General features: G+C 36.4%; 1 protein-coding gene across 1 annotated transcript in view; it reads left to right on the forward strand.

The window, feature by feature from the left end:
* Positions 1 to 2659: 2659 nt before the first annotated feature.
* Positions 2660 to 19813, forward strand: part of pth2ra (parathyroid hormone 2 receptor a) — an 88816-nt gene continuing 71662 nt past the window's right edge. Inside the window, exons 1-5 of the mRNA XM_016545342.1 lie at positions 2660 to 3346; positions 10588 to 10684; positions 14183 to 14293; positions 17076 to 17191; positions 17271 to 17368. Of these exons, the coding sequence (XP_016400828.1) occupies positions 3194 to 3346; positions 10588 to 10684; positions 14183 to 14293; positions 17076 to 17191; positions 17271 to 17368 (575 nt within the window). The 5' untranslated portion in view covers positions 2660 to 3193. The remainder of the gene's footprint in view (positions 3347 to 10587; positions 10685 to 14182; positions 14294 to 17075; positions 17192 to 17270; positions 17369 to 19813) is intronic.

Below are 19813 nucleotides of genomic sequence, written 5' to 3' on the forward strand. Positions count from 1 at the left end.
CTCCACTTGCACGGAAAGGAAATGATTGTTCACTCAATTAGAAACAGAAGATGGTTATGAGATTGTTGTGGAATTTGAATTGAATATATTTCTCTGTGCTAATTTGCATGTAAATCCTTTAGGTTTAGGCAAAATTAATAAAGATGAAATTGCAACAGTGGCACAAAGAAAATGAAAAGCAGAGTGTGAATTTTTCAAAGTAGAAAATTCAGGCCTTGATAGATTCTTCTTAGATTACTTGTATATACGTAAATGCAAAAAATAAATAAAAATAATAATAATATATTCAGCAAAAGCAAATACTGTATATCATGTAAACAAAAGAGCAATACATATGTAAATATTGTTCTTTGAGCAGCTTTTATTTACACACACAAAAAATGGACAGAGCATGGTCAGAAAGATGCTTCATAGTAGTGGACTACTCTGTGCATTTCTTGCTTACATATCAGTGGTGATGATTAGTGATGTGATTAATATGAATATGGACATATGAATAAATACCAGCTGTATCAAATGTGTCTTTTGTGACTGATATAAAAGTTACAATCTCCACCTGAGACCCTGAGTAATTGGACTGAGATTGTTATATTAAACTTCCTCTCAAACCTGACAGAGAAATGAAGCTGATTTATTCCCTGTCATCATCCATAATGTGGCTTTTATTCACATAACATCTCACAAATGTAGATAAGCTGTCTTTCATTAAATATTTTTAGCTTTTGGATGAAGTCAAAAAGAGAAAACCGAATGTGAGCTCAGTTTCTGAAATGGTTAAGCGGTGGCCTGTTGCTTCCTCTTCAAAGAGATTGAATCCAAACGATAAGAGTTATGCTGAATCCTCAAGGCTGCTCTGAATATCTAGTGTGCTGTGTGAGAAAATGTGTTGGCGTTTTGCTCCACAGGATTCCTTTTTATAATGGTTAACCACACGTTTTACTACACAGGGTTTCATTTCTAGACTGCATTATTAAATTCCTCTTATAATAGGCTATTTCACCTATATTTTATTGAAATGTAGAATTGTTGTAGTGAAATGAATAAAAGATGCTGCTAAATAAGCAGTCAAATGGGAATTGGATTTGCTAGTTGGTGTTTCAGCACCATGGACAGGTCCACAACTTAATCTTATTTGCAGCTTCCTGAACACTAATTTGGTGATTTTACTTATGAGTTACTCATTTCGCTGAACCTCCCTGTGGTTTGAACAATCGGATAACAAAGCAGAATATACCACACATCTCATGTATAAAGCCAGCAGTTCCAAAGAAGTTTAGTAAGAGCCTTAAGGTGGATGCAGAGATGGACCCTGCTTATTTTGAAAGAACCTTAGGTTACAGGACAGTACCTTTTTCACATTACCATCTGGTACTATTACTGAGTCACAGCCCAGCAGGCACACAATGTCATAAGACAATGATATTTGGTTAAATTTTGGTTGCGATGTCGGGTGACCAAAATTCTATGTCAATTCAACGTCTCATGTCAATGTTAATTTGATGTCAAATACTGACATCAGCTGACGTTGATATTTGTTGTTTTTAGGTTGTGTAATCAAAATCCAATGCTAAGTCAATGTCAAATTGGTGTCAAATACTGACATCAACCCGATTTTCATTCTCAACTAAAATGCAATGTATGTCTGACATCATGTCCAACGTCAACCTGACATTATATTGACATCCTGCCTGCAGGCAGTACTTTTTCCTCATGAGCGGTTTTCCTCATAACATATGCATAAATTAGTTGAGTATGGATAGGGTTACTAGTAATTTAGTTTATTAACAGTAAAATATACTTGAATGCCTGAAGTATGTTCACTTAATGTAAATCATAACACTAGGGTGACCATATTTTATTTTTCCAAAAAGAGGACAGTGGGTGCGGACGGGGCGGGGGGATTGGGGTGTGGTTTGTTGGTGGTTAAAGTAGCGCCCAAAGTAGCGCAATGACCATATCCCTCAAAATATGTCATTTCCATACCTAAAATACATATTTTACAGTCACTGTTATGCATATTTATAAAAAATGCAGCTAAAAAGCTTCAGTGGCCCTCCTTCACAAAACTTAACATCCAGTCTTATCATAGAATGCAAAAAACAGTCCCTCGCAGGGCTCTTATACAAAACCGCACACAATGAATGGCAACTGTAGAAAGCAAAAGCCGAATCCGGGACATTTTGGGCGATTTAGAAATCCCGGCCGGATGCATTTTTTAAGGTACAAAAAGAGGACATGTCCGGGAAAAAGAGAATTTATGGTCACCCTACATAACACAAGCTTGTTGATCACCATGCTGACCTTTTGTGCTCCCTAGAAAAGAAGAGCCTCGTTCACTTTCATTGTGTGGAAAAGTGATGCAAAAGTGAATGTCGAACATTCTGCCTAACATTTTTTCAGCTTTTGTTCCACAGACAGAGGAAAGAAAATCATAGGTTTGGCAGATTTCCACTGAAATGACCTGTTGGAGGATAAACTGGGTAATTAACAATATGATTTGGAAGCCATCATTAGTATTTAATTTATTAACATCAATTACAGAACACGAAGAATCATTTAACAACTTACAGAAAGTTAAAGACGTTATTTCTGTCTCAACTTTGAAGACATGACGAGTAAGCGCTGCTTATTACTGCGTCCGTATTTCTGTGTTGAGAGATGAGCGGAAGGACAAATAGTTCCTAACCTATACAACTGTTTGTTCATATGATTCATGTTTTCACTTTCGCGCTCTTGATACACATTCATTTTCGAGAAAAAAATTTATAAATAAAGGAAGAACGCACTAGTTAAAACACTTAGTGTCGATATTATTGATGTGAGAAGGACCAATCATCGCGATAAACTCAATAGGCTAGCCTACTATAGATGTTTTGAGATCGATCCGCCCATCGTTAGTGAGAGTGAGACGCTCGCTTTTTGTGACGGGAGGAGCGTCTCTCATTCAAGCGCCTCATCTCACTCACTGTGAGTCCGTCAGCAGAACTGACCGAGGGGATTTCTTCGCGGAGTACACTTGCAAACTTTCAGCCGCTTTGCTTTTAAGTTACGCTTTTTTTCTGTGAAGGAGATGTGAACGTATTTGAACTTCAAAGAACAACGACGTCTTGTGATTCAGTGCTTTTTATTCGAAACTGAAGAAAAGATTTCGGGGAGAATTAACGATGTTTTTCACTGATGACATGAGCAGATCATGGTCGCTGGGGGGTGTGAGGAGATACACAAAGTCTTAAGGGAAGAAGACTGCTTGTTATCTCGACAAAAGCTTCACCTCAGAAACATGAGGGATTGTCTCCTGTGGAACTTCGCCAAAGTGATTCTGTTCTGGACATTAGCTGATGCTCAGGTAAGACACTGGGTCGATACAGGTGTGTCATGACAGTTTTTTTCTTTAACCGTTAAAAATGTTAAACACTGAAACAACTCAATAGTGCATACTGCATATACATGTTTAAGACGTGTTTTGTGATGTTTTATGCGAATTCCTTTTTGCGTTTTTATGGTAGGCTACACGATAATGAAAGAAAGTTCATTAAAGCAAACTATCTGCAAAAGTTGGGACTCGATTTGACTGAACAATTGCAGACCTGTCAGTGTTTGATTTCAACTTCAGCATTTTACCATACACTTTATCTAAACACTTTAAACACATTATGTATATGTATGTATTCATATATGTATGGGTATCAGTCTATTTATTTTGATTGTCGATCTGCCCTTTTTTATTATTATATATATTTTTAAACTTGTATATGTTTTTTACATTTCATTCAAAATCAAAGTTTAAATGGGAATGGCCCTTCTGCTATATTTTGTTAAAACTACATGGTACAACTCAATAAGGTGCAAATGAGGCTTTCTTCTTAATCTGATCCTTAAACTCTCTTTTGCTGAATAAAGCCAGCTGATTCAGTGTAGATGTATCCACATGAAGCATGTTTTTCATGCAGACAAAACATTTTTAAAATGCAGTCAGATATTGACTGAACTATGATTCAGATGTAAGTGCACAGCCAACGCCATGTTTTTTTTTGTTTGTTTTTTTGTTTTTTTGCATGAAAGCTGCAATCCTCATCCCTAATATCTGCCTCTGAGAAATGGAATGGAACAGTGGATGTTTTGATAAATGCTTGGTGTGTTTCACAGCCCTTATAGTCTCTCCTAAACTAATAATCCTGATAATACTTTATAAAGAGTTGCTACTGCCTGCACTATAAAAATGTGTTGTCAGGTGACCTACAATGTGCCTCATGTGAATTTAATTCAATAACATTATTTAATATAACTGAATCAACCTGACCATATTGAGTGGAAATAAGATAACAACTGCACATTTCCATTTTTTTTTTTACAGTGGGTATGGAATCTATGCAATATGCATTTTTTTTTAGCTTGCCATTATATGTTGTTGAAGCATTGTTCACTCTGGTTCTGTCATTCCAGACCAGTAAATGCAGTCACTCAAGTGAGCACATATAGACCTGTGCAGTGGGTGAAATGACACAAAAACACACTTCAGTGGCATGTGCATTTTATTATTTAATATAACTGAATCAACCTGACCATATTGAGTGGAAATAAGGTAACAACTGCACATTTCCATTTTTTTTTTTACAGTGGGTATGGAATCTATGCAATATGCATTTTTTTTAGCTTGCCATTATATGTTGTTGAAGCATTGTTCACTCTTGTTCTGTCATTCCAGACCAGTAAATGCAGTCACTCAAGTGAGCACATATAGACCTGTGCAGTGGGTGAAATGACACAAAAACACACTTCAGTGGCATGTGCATTTGTTCATGCATTAATTAACTAAATTAATTGTGTTTTGTTTTGCAGAATGATTTCTGTTTAATGCACCCTTTTTAATCATCCTGAATATATGCTACTGTATGTTATTTGCAACACCATCACAATTGTGCAGTTATCAGCACAACACAGTTAAACTAGGAATGCTTTGTAAGATTAATTTTTCATGAGGTTCAGCTTTGTCATATTGCATGTCTTGTGCATGTTAATTATTACCTTTAAACAACTGAAACTTATTCCCACTACATTGCCAGCAAGTTACAGTTATAAATTAGCAAGTCATTAATGCATGCATAAATGTGCTCGGCCTGTGAGAATCATCTAAAAAATGTGCTACATGTTGCACATCTACAGTAAATTAAAAAGTTACATCTGAATGTGTTATAGATTAGTGGTTCACAATCTTTTGACTCGAAGGCCCACCATCCATCCACCCCCAGTGTTGATTTTGCAGTAAACAGCTGGTATGTGCTTTGTAATTATATCTGTTCTATCCAGATCATGTCTTTTCATGGGGTTAATTATCGTCAAAATTTGGAAAATCGCCCAGCCCTATTTGCCCCCGTGAAGAAAATACAGTATGATCAGGATAGCTATATTGTTACAAAATATATACAAGCTATTTAAAATCAACACTAGTTAAAAGAAAATGTAGATATAGTGGCCACTTGCAGCTTTTTACTAAATTAACACAAAAGTAACATCAATGGTATATAAAAAAGAAAGTGCAAAGTTCCTACAAGTAGTATTATTGCAATAACAAAGTGAATTCTTTGAAGAACAAAGAAACACATGATGAACAAAGAAACCTATTGCACATTACATTAAGTGGCAGTTCTTTTAGTTTGCATTTAAACTCCAAGACTTAATGCACAGACTTAAGATTCACAAGTGTGAACGAATACCCCAGTGTTTTGAGTTTAATGTGAAACAACTCTGACTGTGTTCATTGTGTTCGGTGCTGATTGGCTACAGTGCTCATCTCATCGAAAAGAAACCTTTGACGCTCTTCACAGAGCAGTCACGCATATGAAATTGGGATTTGAAATCAGCTGTCATAGCCATGAGATATGAGTGAAATTGGCTTACTGTCTTTATAAAGTTAAACTTTTAACAGTATTGCGATATACAAGATATTCCCTAATTTTATATTCTCAGCAAAGATGACAATATTTCAGGTAATTCTGATGTTTACATTGTGAATCTGCTTGTTTACATTGATTGATTGCATTTTTTTTGTTTTTTTTTTGCATTTCAACTTTGATTAGAGTTGATTTTTAATACATTAAAATAATAATTTAAATAAGTTATCCTGTGGCCTTCCTGCAAGTTTGACTCCCTGGTTGAGAACCACTGATCTACTGTAAGTGGGTGTATTCAAGCCATTTTTTATTTACTATTTATTTATCATAGAAATGCCTCATAAATCACTGACTGAATCATCCTGAGTTCAACAGGTTTCACCAAAGCCATCTTAAGGGTCAATCCGGTAGAAGTGGTGCCAAAGTGCACATTTACACTTTTTACAGTGAACATGCTTTTCTCTCAGTTCCTGCTTTGACATAAAAATCAGCTGTAGTGAAAATGTATGATGTATCGCTTTTGAGATGAACAGCACTAATCATGCAAAATTCAGTTTAAATGGCACTAAGATTCAAAAATAAACGTGATGTCCTAGCAAAAAGATGTAGGAAGCTTATTTCTCAGATTTTCATTTGAATGATAGCTGTATGGTGTATTTTTGCCATATGTATGTGCAATACAGACAGGGTTTTATAATGAAGTAATACAATTGTAAACTCCTACCCAGTTTTCGGTAATGTAATCGCTTCCAGACATATTATCTTCATGTGCCAAATTGGAGGACATATATTGTAACCGATCAATCTCAAAATAGTTTCCATTCTAAGCTTTAATCACTTATTGATTGTTTAGATATGTTTTTTTGACTCACTTTAGGTATTTGAAATGCACAAGCAGGTTTGCCCATCTGACTAGAACACTGTCAGCAGTCTCACAGTGTTGCTTGATGAACGTCAAGAAAGCTGCATGGCTATTATTAAATTGTATACTGCTGGAAAACCACCAGACAGTCCACCTGTATGTAAGAAAAATAATGACAAATGTCTTTGAATCAAAAAAGCTTGTTGAATTGCACTAACTGAAAAAAATAATGTATTGCATTAACAGTGCTTGCATTTTAATGCATTGTATTTTCAGGGCATGCATTTTTAGTGGCTGAAATCCAACACAGTTGTATATTTAAGCTGTGAATAGTTCAATTCAAAACATTTCACACACATTTTCACAATATATATATATATATTAGGGCTGGGCAAGTTAACGCGTTATTTAGGACGTTAATGCATTAATTAATTAATGCCGACAATTATTTTATTGCGTATTAACGCAGTTTTATTATTATTATTATTATTGTTATTTTGAAAGTCCGTTGCTCACTGGCTCTGAATTCACATACAGACAAACCATGGGTCACAGGAGGGGTGGGATGTTGATCAGTACTGGCTTGGGATGGGTGTCATCACGCATCTCAACCAATGAGAGCATTTGGGATGGGCCTAAGACTATAGAAGTGGAGTGCCGTTTTGTTAACTTTGTGGTTTATTATTTTGAGTCGTTTGGGACCCGGTAACACACGGCCCTCTCACAATATATTGCTTTACAGATCTGTCACTTTTGCCGCTCAGAAATGTTTACGCAATCATGCTGCAGGTATCAGAAGTTCCGTGCTCCGCCGCGGTTAGCACTCACACTACATGCGTACCGCGCCCAAGCCAACTGAACCGCGCTCTGGCCCACCTCTTCCAACCAAGCCAGGGACAGCTAAAGGAACCGCGCCCGAGTGGAGTTGGTCCTCACTGCAGTACACAAGATCCAGGGGGCGAGGTTGGATCCAGATCCAACTCCTCCCACCTTACATATACCTAAACCTACCCTTCTCCACCCCCCCCTCCCTAAACCCACCCATCTCCACCCCCTAGATGTGGACCCCCTGGATCTTGTGTTCTGCAGTGAGGGGCTACTGCCCGGGTGCGGCACGGAGCGATCACACTAATCAACCGAACCGGGCTTTGGGGGTCAAACGCACTCGGACACGGTTAAGATTGCCTAGTGTGAGTACACCCTTATTCTCCCGCATCCCGCACACACAAGTCTCTAACTGCCCGCACCTGCACTCGCCCATCAAGTGTTGTCCCGCGCTGCACTCTGTTGCGTTGGGTCCCACGGGTCCCATGATAGTGCAGGTCTCTACTCAGAAGGTGCCTGTTATAATGTTATGATCGAGGCTCTGGACTCTGAGCTAGAGATGCACCGATTGCAATTTTCTTGACCAATTCCGATTTCCGATTTATTGGAAGTGTGACCTGCCGATACTGATTTTTGCCGATTCTGATTTTCTTTCTAAGATATGTTTATAAATGGTCATTTTTTACTCTAACCTTATTAAATGCCATCTTTCACATCAAATTCTTACTTTGTTTAAAGTAATTCAGTTAGAATAATAAGAAACTGTAGAGTTGTTACCATTCAAATGAAATTTCAAATTAGTATTAACAAACTCTATCCTTTCACTGCTGAGGAAACAGAAGCTGCATCTGAAGTGGCATTAGATGCATTTACACAGACAGTTTGATGAAGCTGAGGTGCCATAAATGCATTTACACTGCAAAATTTCAAATGCATAAATAATTTTATAAGATTAATGTTTTACATATTTTTTAAGCATACAAATAAATGTTGAAAAAATGCAATGATACTTTTAAATATGACTAAACCACCAGTAGGTGGCGGCAAATGTCTGTTTTAATAAGTGAGTCATTTATTCATTCATTTAACCGATTCATTCAAACGGTTGATTCATTCAGAAACGGGGCAAGTGACAACAGTCCTGCTGTGGCTTTGATCAGAACTATTTTCGTCAGCGAAATTGAGCAAAAACAGTCAATATTTTGTCTAAAATCGAAGTCACTTAATTTTAACTTCTTGTTTATTGAAATACTATTGTATAACACTATGCAATCGTGTTGATAATGATATTCGTGGAAACATCATGGCCGTATAATGTTGCTTTCCTAAATTATATTTTGTAAATATCTTTTTTTTTTCTACTGCAGAATGCATCTATACATTTCTGTGAGTTACTTTGCGTGTGCTGTCTTTCTCAAATTCTCACACACTCACTCAGGCTGTGCAAGCCTCATCTGGAACGACATAAATACATTATCAGTCGCCGTTTACACTAAATGCAATTACAATTAGAATCATTCTCAAGCGAAACGACATGTTTACACGCGACTGTGAGTGTGCGCGTGGCTGTGACGTCATTGCCGGCGCCGCTGGCAATAAAAGGATTGACTCGGAATCGGCAAGACGTGAGACTGACACCGATCCGGGCTGGTCATGCTAAAAATCGGCCGATTCCGATCACTGGCCAGTCAATCGGTGCACCTCTACTCTGAGCATAACTTGTTTTTCTATAACAAACTATAAAATATTTTCTATAAAAACGTTAATGCCCTGGCAGTGACAAATAGCTTTGGTTTTATATTTAACTTGATTACATTAATGTTTAAGTTGAGGTTTACAAGAAATATTTTAACTGCTACTATGTAAAAGGAATAGCCTACAGCTGTAAAAAAAAAGCACCTTATTTGTTTAAAGTGTTTGCAAACCAAATGTTATTGCACTTTTGTTCATATAGCAGTACTTTTAAATGAAAAAAAGTGTGCAATACACTACTTTTGAATTTATTATTGAATTTTGTGCATAACAATGCGATTAATCACAGAAAAGACAAAAAATTGGATTGCGAGATTTGATGTGACCTACTAAGGGCTTAGGACTTTAAACCCAAGTGATCAGGCTGCACTTCCATCTCTCACAGCCAGGCTTTCATGCATGTCAAATTAAATATGGCATCTTAAATATGGCAAGGTCCATTCCACTTTTATTAAATGTAAAAAATACAAAGGTAAGAGATTAATGGATGCATTTCCATTAAGCTTTAATTCATGTTATATTTCATAACAAATTAAATTTTTTGTTCCAGCAGTATCCTCCTGCACAATGCTAAATTTACAATGCTCGCAACTGTATCTTTGCTTTGCATGACTGAGAAAATGACTTTAATTGAGGTAGAAATTATGGCTCCAATACCCTTCTAATACACTTTTACATTAATTGAAAACCTTTCTTTCATCATTACAGAGAGTGAATCTTTTAATTTCTTTTATCTCCTCAGGGTATTTAGAAGTTCAGCTCTTCTCACTCCCTTGCAGACTCATTTAAGCAACCCGAAATGAGACGGAGAGAGAAAGTCACCACTAACCCTTTATTAACCACACCAACACACACTCAGTTTTACATAATGCACTCTTCTTTTGATAACTGAAGACTATTTTTATGGACCTTTTTTAAAAAATCTGTCATTATTTTCTCATCCACTCAAAAGTGTTTGAAATTCTTTTTTTCCAAGAAACATTTTTTAGCAGCGAATTTCAGATCTGTTGTTTTCCATACAATGAAAGTAAAAGGAAATGACAAAAAGCACAATATGATCATTTTGAGTGAGAAAGAGACTTTAAATCTGATTTGTGAATCAATGGAGTTTCCTAATTGATCTCAAATATGCCTTGATCCCGAGATTGGAAAATAAAATGACATTTGCAAATAACATCCTCAGATAAAGCTATCTGATGGCTTTAGAAGATTCAGTACACAATGAAGAAATAAAAACGAGCATTTTGTTTTGGACAGGCAGGTGAAGATGAGATTACAGCTGAAGAACAGGTGCAGATGCTGCTGGATGCGAAGCTGCAGTGTCTACAGAAGATCTCCACAGACGACCCTACAGGTAGATACCGTTTCCACTAGGGATGTAACGATTCACTCAACTCACGATTCGATTCACGATTTTGATTTCACGATTCGATTTGATTCACGATTTTTTTTTTTACAAAATGAGATTTAAGACAAATTATAAATTAAATGTGTTCTTTTATTATTGCTTGGACAAAATGCTGCACGTTTCTTTGTGAAATTGAAATATAACACTATAATAATATACTAATATAGCACTTGCATATTATTGCTCTTTTGTTGGTTTTGATTGCTTTTATTGTCCTCATTTGAAAGTCGCTTTGGATAAAAGCGTCTGCTAAATAACAAAATTTAAATATAGGCTAATGTAAATGTAAATAACAAAACTAAATTGAAATTTTAAAACAAGCCCCAAATCAAATAAGTAACACAAATAAAAAAATCTCTTCATATAAACAAAATAAGGCTTTGTCTGTGCTTTTTCCATTTAAAATTTGGTTGTATAATTTTGAAATTTGAAGCAAAAACAGAATGATTTGACTTTAAGTTCCCCTCAGACATACATTCATATAAACCCCTACCCCTAATTGAATCGCGATTTGTTTAGCATCTCAACTGATTTGAATCGTCACATATTTGAATCGATTTTCAACCGGCTCGCGGTTAATCGTTACATCCCTAGTTTCCACTCTACGTTTCTTTCACACAGCTTTTAATTAAGTGTCCTTTTCAATTCTCCGCTTCAACTACTGTTGTTGTGCACCACAGTTCATCTAGAAATAGTAACATATTCACCAGAAGTATGACCATCAGCATCTCTGCCAAAACATGTTTTGCATAAAGCTTGAATGAGTCAGCTCAGTCACATGAGGTTTGTTGATGTAAATGAAGGCGTACAGCTAATGAGACTCCTTCAAGACCTTTCTTAGGGGCAACTCTTGGTTAGGCACTGCACAGTTTGTTAATTAATTTAGCTTCATTATAAACTTGTCACAAGTGATAAGGCAGAACAGGGAAAAAAGCTGTTGGAGATGACTCATTATAATGGGCTTCCTGGCTGTTTTATCAGTAGTGACCTGGCAACTAAAAAATATTGATTTGGCTTACTCCCATCTCCCTTTAATCTTAACGTCATAGGTTATTGGGTTATGTGTAATTCAAGGAAATTATGTGCAGAGGACGTGGGTGCAATGACTGCTATCTACAGTACAAAGCATGTTTAGTTTTCATACTGGTGCATGACAACACGTCTGGATTGATTAGAGCTAATTTGCACTAGGAGAAATGTTTAGTGTAATTATGACTAATTTTATAATGTGCATGTGTTCTTTTGGTTTCTGAGCTTACGTCTGCCAACATAAGTTAACGTAAATTCAAATTTACCTTACTTTATTAATACATATGTAATACATATTTTCTAAAGAGAGGTCAGCAGGTGACATCACCTAGGGTACGAGATAACAAAAGAACAATCTGATGTTTTTATGCTTAAAATATCAAAATCAATTTTTAATTTTTGCCTGTTTTAGTGGATGTGCTAAACATCCTTTTACAATTAAACATTAAACTAGGATTTTTTTTAATTAATTTGGCGTGAATGAAGACCTTTAAGATCCTTTGTGTAGTTTATAATAATGTTTTAACATGTTCCTAAAATGTAATTATATTAGCTTAATGTGCTGTCACATTTACCATTGTCATTTCTATAGGAATCCATGCAATCTTGTGTGAGGGCAAAAGATTTCAGATTTAGCAACAGGTTGGTCATGTGAATTTAACTCATTGGCCAACAGAAACCTGCTTGGTTTTAGAGGTCTGCATTCCCGCGACCCGACCAGATTTTTTGCGCTGCGGGATTAAATTCCCGAATAAAACGCGGTAGCGGTCGGTAACTCTGGTGTAATTTGAACGGGAGTTGGCGGTCTAACAATATCCCGTTCCCGACGTTCATTCAGAACTGCATTTCTGCACTTTATTCTTATTGACCACCGGTACAGCCTGCACTCGGACTGTTATACACGTGCTGCACGCATGCTTTCTGCGTCACGCGTTTTATTTGCGGGGTCTGTGCGCAACATGTGCATAACGATGCTCAGTGCAGGCTGTACCTGTGGTAAATATACGGCCCTCAGACAGAACAAGCAAGGAGCAAATTGTGGATGCTCTGTCCTTGAAGGACGGTCAACTCGGTTTTGTTTATATTTTGCTTAGCCTATAATTTTAAATGAAAACGAGATCTAAATTTAGCGGGAACGGTCGGGTCGGCAAGAAAATTATTCCAAGCGGACAGCGGGTGAACAAAGAGTGAATATATAGCGGCAGCGGGTGGGTGTGGAATATAACCTTGCGGGAGCGGGACTAAAAAAATAGTCCCGTGCAGACCTCTACTTGGTTTGAAAGTGACTTTTCTGTGAGCTGTGTTTCATATATTGCTACACTATTGACAAAAGACAATGGACTTTTTTGCCCATAAAATTTATCTGAAATCTCACTAATGTGATCACACTTTTAAACTGTTATGACCCCAAAAATTTGTAAATGCACAAATTTGAAATAACAGAAGGTTGTAGTTACATTGCATGTTCCTGCGACCAGGAGGTTGTGTAATAATTGAACCTGGCATGCTGACATGTCAAGATGTTCAAGCTGCGTTTCAGGAGTTTTCATGATTTTGCATCATTTTTCCTGATGGATGAACTCAAGTCCCATCTTACATTGTCTTCTTGTTTAATGTTTCACTTAGAAATGTCACGTTAATGGATAACAAATTACTGATTCATTTTGACTTTAAATAGTATCAGAACTGCACAATAATTTTTTTTAAATCATTCCGAATGAACAGTTTGAAAGCACTTCATTGTCTAATGTTTTCAAACTTAACGCTTCATTGCTTATGTGGTCTGATGCTGGCAGAAATCTGCAGCTGCTGGACTGACTCTGTTGAAACCTCTGCTGATTTATTCAATGTCTTCAACTATATGACATTAATTGCATCAATTCAGCATCTTTTTATTTCAACAGAAATCATTACAGTCATTGTGATAGTTATAAATTGTTCGATTGTTTTAGCACAAAATGATAAGTACATTGATCAAGTTCAGTATTCATAATGTAATTAAACAATTAATTTATTACACAAGCACACTTGTTGCCTCTGCATTATGTGGCAGTGTGGGCCACCTTGTGGGTGCTCATGTTTGGCCATGCCAGTTGGATATAATCCAATATCCATGCCCGACATCCCCCGTAGGTGTTCAGATGATACTACAAGTGATATTTTTTAATTTTGCAGATATTTATCCAAAGGAAAGCATGATTCATTTGGAGATGGGAAGGATGTATGACAGTTTCATACTGGGCTTTTACTATAGCTCATTTCATGTTTATCTTGCTATAGAATCTACTCTAAAGATCAGGAAGGAAAGAAAATTAGCTAGGTGTCACATTATGCTGCAAGATTCTATGATTTTACGTGTCATATCTTGCCCTTTGGTGAATTGACATCTCTGCTCTGAAACTGTTCTGCTCTCAGTTGGTGTGTGCGTCCCAGAGTGGGATGGTCTGATATGTTGGCCACAAGGCTTCCCTGGAACTCTGACCAAGACCCCCTGCCCCAGATACATCTATGATTTCAACCATGCAGGTTTGAAAGATTTCTCATCATCCTTATTTTTTTCTGCCAGTTGTTAACATGCATGATTGTTAGCTGTAATATTTCTTAATTTGAGCTTTAAATGTAGGAACAACTGACAACACTCATACGCAAATAAGAAGTCTATAATATGGGTTGATATAAAAGGTATTTGAACTGGTTTTGAGGTTGTAGATAATACAAATAAAAAATAATCAATTCAATAGACCTTTTTACTTACTCCCTAAGAGACTGTGGATTGTTATAGATATTTTTCTTTCTCGTTATCACAAAGTAATTTTCTTGTTATTTCAACATATCAAAAGTTGCTTTTATTTTATAATTATTGTTTAATTCTGAAACAAAATGCACAAGAGTCTGCTGTTGCTACAGTGACGAACACAATGTTCCCACACATCTGATCGATAGATAAAATGTGTGCTCTTATTTGTTGTTAATGTTGTGGATATTTCAGCAAAAAGGTTGCTTCACTTAATAATAAAGGGCCCTATCATACACCCGGCGCAATGAGGCGCAAGGCGCGGCGCAAGTGTTTTTGCTAGTTTTAGCCCGACGCAGTTCTTCTCATTTTCCCGTCCTGCGCCACGTTTTTTAAATAGCAAATGCATTTGTGCCCATTTGTGCGCCTGTGGGCATGCTGGTCTGAAAACGAGGTGTGTTCAGGCACATTGCTGGCGCGTTGCTATTTTGAGGAGCTGAAAATAGACTGCGCCATAGACCAACTCAAACCTGGTCTAAAGTCTGGCGCAATATTTTTTCTTTGTTATTTAAAGAGGGCCCAAAGTCTAAAAAAAATACACATAGTCTAATCAATTACTGATTTTTTTCAGAGACAGTCTAATAACAGAGCATTCAACAATGCAAGTGGAGGCTGAATGCCTTCACTTTATTTACAAAACAAAACAAAACAAATTACATAATTTGTTTGTGATTTTTATTAGTCATATTCAGTAGGCCATCTGACCATTACATGTAGGACAGCTTCTGATCAAAACAGACTCGATTTGATTTGATGACATAATTACTGCTTTATTTATTCAGAAGTAGCAGAAGTAACTTAGTCTATAGTGCTGCTGTCAGATGGGTCAGACATCATGAGAAAAACAACTTTTGTTATTTTGAGATAATGAGAAAAATAAGTCGTGCATCAAGAGAAAACCAGAAAGAATCATAACAATAGTTTATGGCCTCTTAGGGCTTCCGTACCTTGGTCAGGGTAGCACAATATTTAATTTTTGACAGGAAAGTAAACAAGGCTGTGAGGGATAAAAGTACAGTGCACATAATGGATTGTACAGTTTTTTAACAGCGTAGCGAATGTTTAGCTGATGAAACGTCTTTCCAAAAAAAGAAAACCTCAGTAGACAAAAACTCAAAAACAGTTTTGAAAGTTGTGAAAATTACATGATCTAGGACTTTTATACAATGTAAAGACTGTAAATCTATCCCTCAAAGCCTCATTTTCATCTGTGTTACAATCAATATGACGTCTAACCCAGTATGAGATCGGGTCTTATTCACTAATAATACTCTGTATTAGGCGATATGAACAAAATCTTATATCACGAAATGAGTAATTTTTTTTCACAGTAATATATCATGATGTAGCTATTTTTGCTTTAAATAATGCTTTATGATATCAACATTTTTGATACCATCGAAATTTCATGATTCTTGTCACCAGTGTCAATATCACAAAAAACTAATACTAGCCTAAAAGCCTAAAAATAGCCTAAAAACAAACAAACTCAAGCTTACTGAAGACAAGTAAAAGTCAGTGATTAAATAAGAAACTAATTACAAGTAATAGGACAAAAAATACAGTAGAACAAATAAATCAATAAAAGTAATCAAATGTATAAAACACTGCATATTCCTCACTGTGTAAATTAAACATATATTTCTTCTTATTAAAGTTACAAAAGTGATTTTAGTCAAGAGCAGTGAGAGATTTTCTCTCTTTTGTTGTTTGATTAACATGAATGACAGACTTAAGAGCTGCACTGATCCAATATACTGTTACACGTTTTCTGTCTCAGCTGTTTGCTTTCATTTAGGACCTAAATGATTGTTTACGAGGATACTTGAAAAGACAGGCATTTTGATACATACAAGTGTGTATTTAATCGTTAAAAAATAATAAAAAAATAACTCACTTCAATACTCTGCACTCTATGAGCACCGTCCTCATGTGCGCATTTTTCATTCGCTGCTGATTGTGTTTCAATGGCTTAAAATCACTTGCTTTTTAACCGCAATGCTTAAAAATGCATGCAAATGATACATTTTTGTGACCATGTAGCACTGCAACGTCACATGATCGTGTAACTGCGATAGAGACATAGTCCAAAATCTCTACTGGTTGACAAATTATGCATTATTAGTGCATATTATTAGTGACTCCTATGTTTGAAAGCACATACTACAATACTACCCATACTACTCATAGTGTGTAGTATGTATACTACTGTATGTACATATGCACATTTTCTGAATGCATGGAATACCCACAATGGAACTTTATTGGTTTTACCTTCAATTTTACCCCTTTCTTTTCTTTTCTTTTCTTTTTTTCTTTTCTTTTCTTTTTGGGGAAAAACATTAAAAATGTAAAATTAAATAACATTTACTACAGTTTCAAACTTTTATTGTTGGATAATGTGTACTGTTTCACATACTATTTCTTACAGTTAATAGGCAGCATACTGTGCAGTATGCTAGAATTCCAAACCGGCAAAGTTCATGTTCAGCAAAGTTTTTATCAATCTTTCAGGACACGCTTACAGGAGGTGTGACTCTAATGGTTCTTGGGTGCTTGCAGAAAGCTCAAACAAGACCTGGGTCAACTACACTGAATGCATCAAATCCCCAGAACCCAACAAAAAGAGAGTAAGCTACATTACAGTCATTTCTCTTTAATGGACCGAGATCACTCGTGGTTTGACGCGCTACGTCTTTGTCCCCACAGCAGGTCTTTTTCGAAAGGCTGCACATCATGTACACAGTGGGCTATGCAGTTTCCTTCAGCTCTCTTCTAGTGGCTATCTTTATTATTGGATACTTCAGGTGAGTGACTAAATTTGAACGTGTGTCTGATGTACTTCTCATAAACTGCAAGAAAAAGAGTTTTCTTGATGCTTTAAATAGTTTTCTTACACCCTCAAGTCTAATATTATATTTCTATTTATATCATACTGTAATTCCACAAATGAGAATCAGCACTGCTGTGTCTGTTTCTCTCTCTCTATACTTAATGCTCCATTAGCAGCTCATCGGATGCGTCTTGAGTTCAGTGAGAATGTGCCGGTAGATGTGACATGCCAATACTATTCACACAGTAAAGGAAGTGCCTTCTCGCATTTTCTCATTTTCTGTTGAAGATAAACCACTGAAAGAAAACATAATTAAATTGATCGAAAATATACCCATGGCTTGAGATAAATAAAGAGTGGCTCGGTTTTCAAAATGTGTGCATTTAACTAATAGTACAAAATGTCAATATTAATTGCACCGCAGGCAAGCGGAGAGCAACCTAACATTGCAGAATTATTGCTTACAGGTTCATTCAGAGCAATTTGAAAAGAAAGACAAGTGCAATCTTGGAAATAAAGTTTTTCTCTTTCTTGTGATTTAGTTTGATTGTTTATATGCATGCTGACATGTTTTTTATACATACTGTAGATTATTATTAATACATCCATTATAATCCACTATACATCCTTTATCTGTTTCCATCAACTGTGCATTTTTTCAACTTTAAAAATAAATTGTTCAAGCTTTAAGGCCAGCATTGCAATAAAGTATCTCCCAATGTGCAACTTTCACATAATTGCATCGGGCCTTTCTGGGAAACAAGTGGTATATTTCAGTTGCTATACATATTGAAATATATATTATAATATATAAATATTAGAGCTGGTCCGAATACCATTTTTTGAGCTTCGAAGCTTCGGTAGTGATCAACACAGAATATTCGAAGTTACGGAGGGAGGGGGCTGAACATATTCTTCTCTCTAATAAAGGCAGGAATCTCTGTGTGTCTGTCTGTTTGCATTTTTTTATGTCGAGAACCGTTCATCCAATCGACTTCAAGCGTGGCGGGTGTGCTGCTGCGGACCCAAGGTAGTGCAGTGTCGCATTTTGGTGCAATATGGACATGCGACACGTTCAGAATTAATAAACTTTTAATAAACTACAGAACAGCGCGAGCCGGAAACAGCGCGCCTCACGCTGGCAGGGCTTATATGCTCCGAGAACAGACACTGCACTAGTGATACAAAACACACAGGTCTGTTAAGAGCAATACTTTTAATAAGGTAGCCTAACATTTTTCTAACAAACGAATCACTCCCAAATCAGAAATTAGCAGCACAGTAATTACTGACACTGTAAAGGGTAGGCTATTTAAATAGAAGAACGAAAAATAAATGAACGAAGTTCAACGAACTATAATAAATAAAGAACACGGTAGTATAGACAAATTATTATTAGGCTGGGCTACTGTACGTTTTTTTATGATTGCCGTATTCACAAATATTTTCCAAGCAAATTAAGTGCACGTTTTTATCATGTGTAAAATTACTGATTAACCTGGTGGATAAAAGCAGCTCGTTTTTTACACCAACAATATACTAGTCATAGGTGATTTTTCAAACGTGATATGCTGTTGTGGTAGGCCAGTTTCAAATCACATATTTGGCACACTGCCTTTGTCTTGTCCTCACTCAATTTAAAGTGCTCCCACACAGCTGAGGTCTTCGGCATTTTTTCATCTCTTCCAGATGAACTGAATCATGACGTTCACGACGTTCACTCATGGGCGATTCATATTCAAGCGCGAATGAGAACCGTTTCGCGGGGGATGCCAGGTGTTCGGAAAAAAAAAGAAGAATATTCGAACCTCAAAATTGAAAATCGAATGCCAACCCACCGAACGAATATTCGAATAATCGAATATTCTGGTCCAGCCCTAATAAATATATATTGAATACACATATTCAACTCCTCCACTGTTATAGGTTGGGCCATAAGATAAGAAAGTTGTCACTCTGTATGCAGGCCCGGATTAAGAACACACAGGGCCCTGGGGCTATAGCAAACCCAAGGGCCCCCTTCATAGTGTATCTTGGTGCCACAACGTTTTCTACAACAGTAATAATTCGTTTTTTTTATTTTTTTTATCAAATCTCCAACACACAGAGATACAGTGTGTATGCACACTAAATATTCCAGGCTACCACACATTAAAAGAATAAATACATTAACACCAGATATATGAAGTCAAGGCAAATAGGTTTCCAGAAGCAGCAACAACTTTTGAGCATATACAGCTCCCTTAAGGAGTTTAGTTTAAATAGTTTTATTATTAGAAGGTCTTCTTTCTGGCCCTAAAAGAGGAGAATCATCAGGGCTGGACTGGTGCTAAAATTCAGCCCATCTGGCCTACACAGTCCCCCATAAATGTTTTGCTGGGGTTAGGGCAATTGGAATAAATTATTTATTAATAAATAA

The sequence above is a fragment of the Sinocyclocheilus rhinocerous genome, unplaced genomic scaffold, assembly GCF_001515625.1.
Source record: "Sinocyclocheilus rhinocerous isolate Xijiao unplaced genomic scaffold, SAMN03320098_v1.1 scaffold1842, whole genome shotgun sequence".
Lineage (NCBI taxonomy): Eukaryota > Metazoa > Chordata > Actinopteri > Cypriniformes > Cyprinidae > Sinocyclocheilus > Sinocyclocheilus rhinocerous.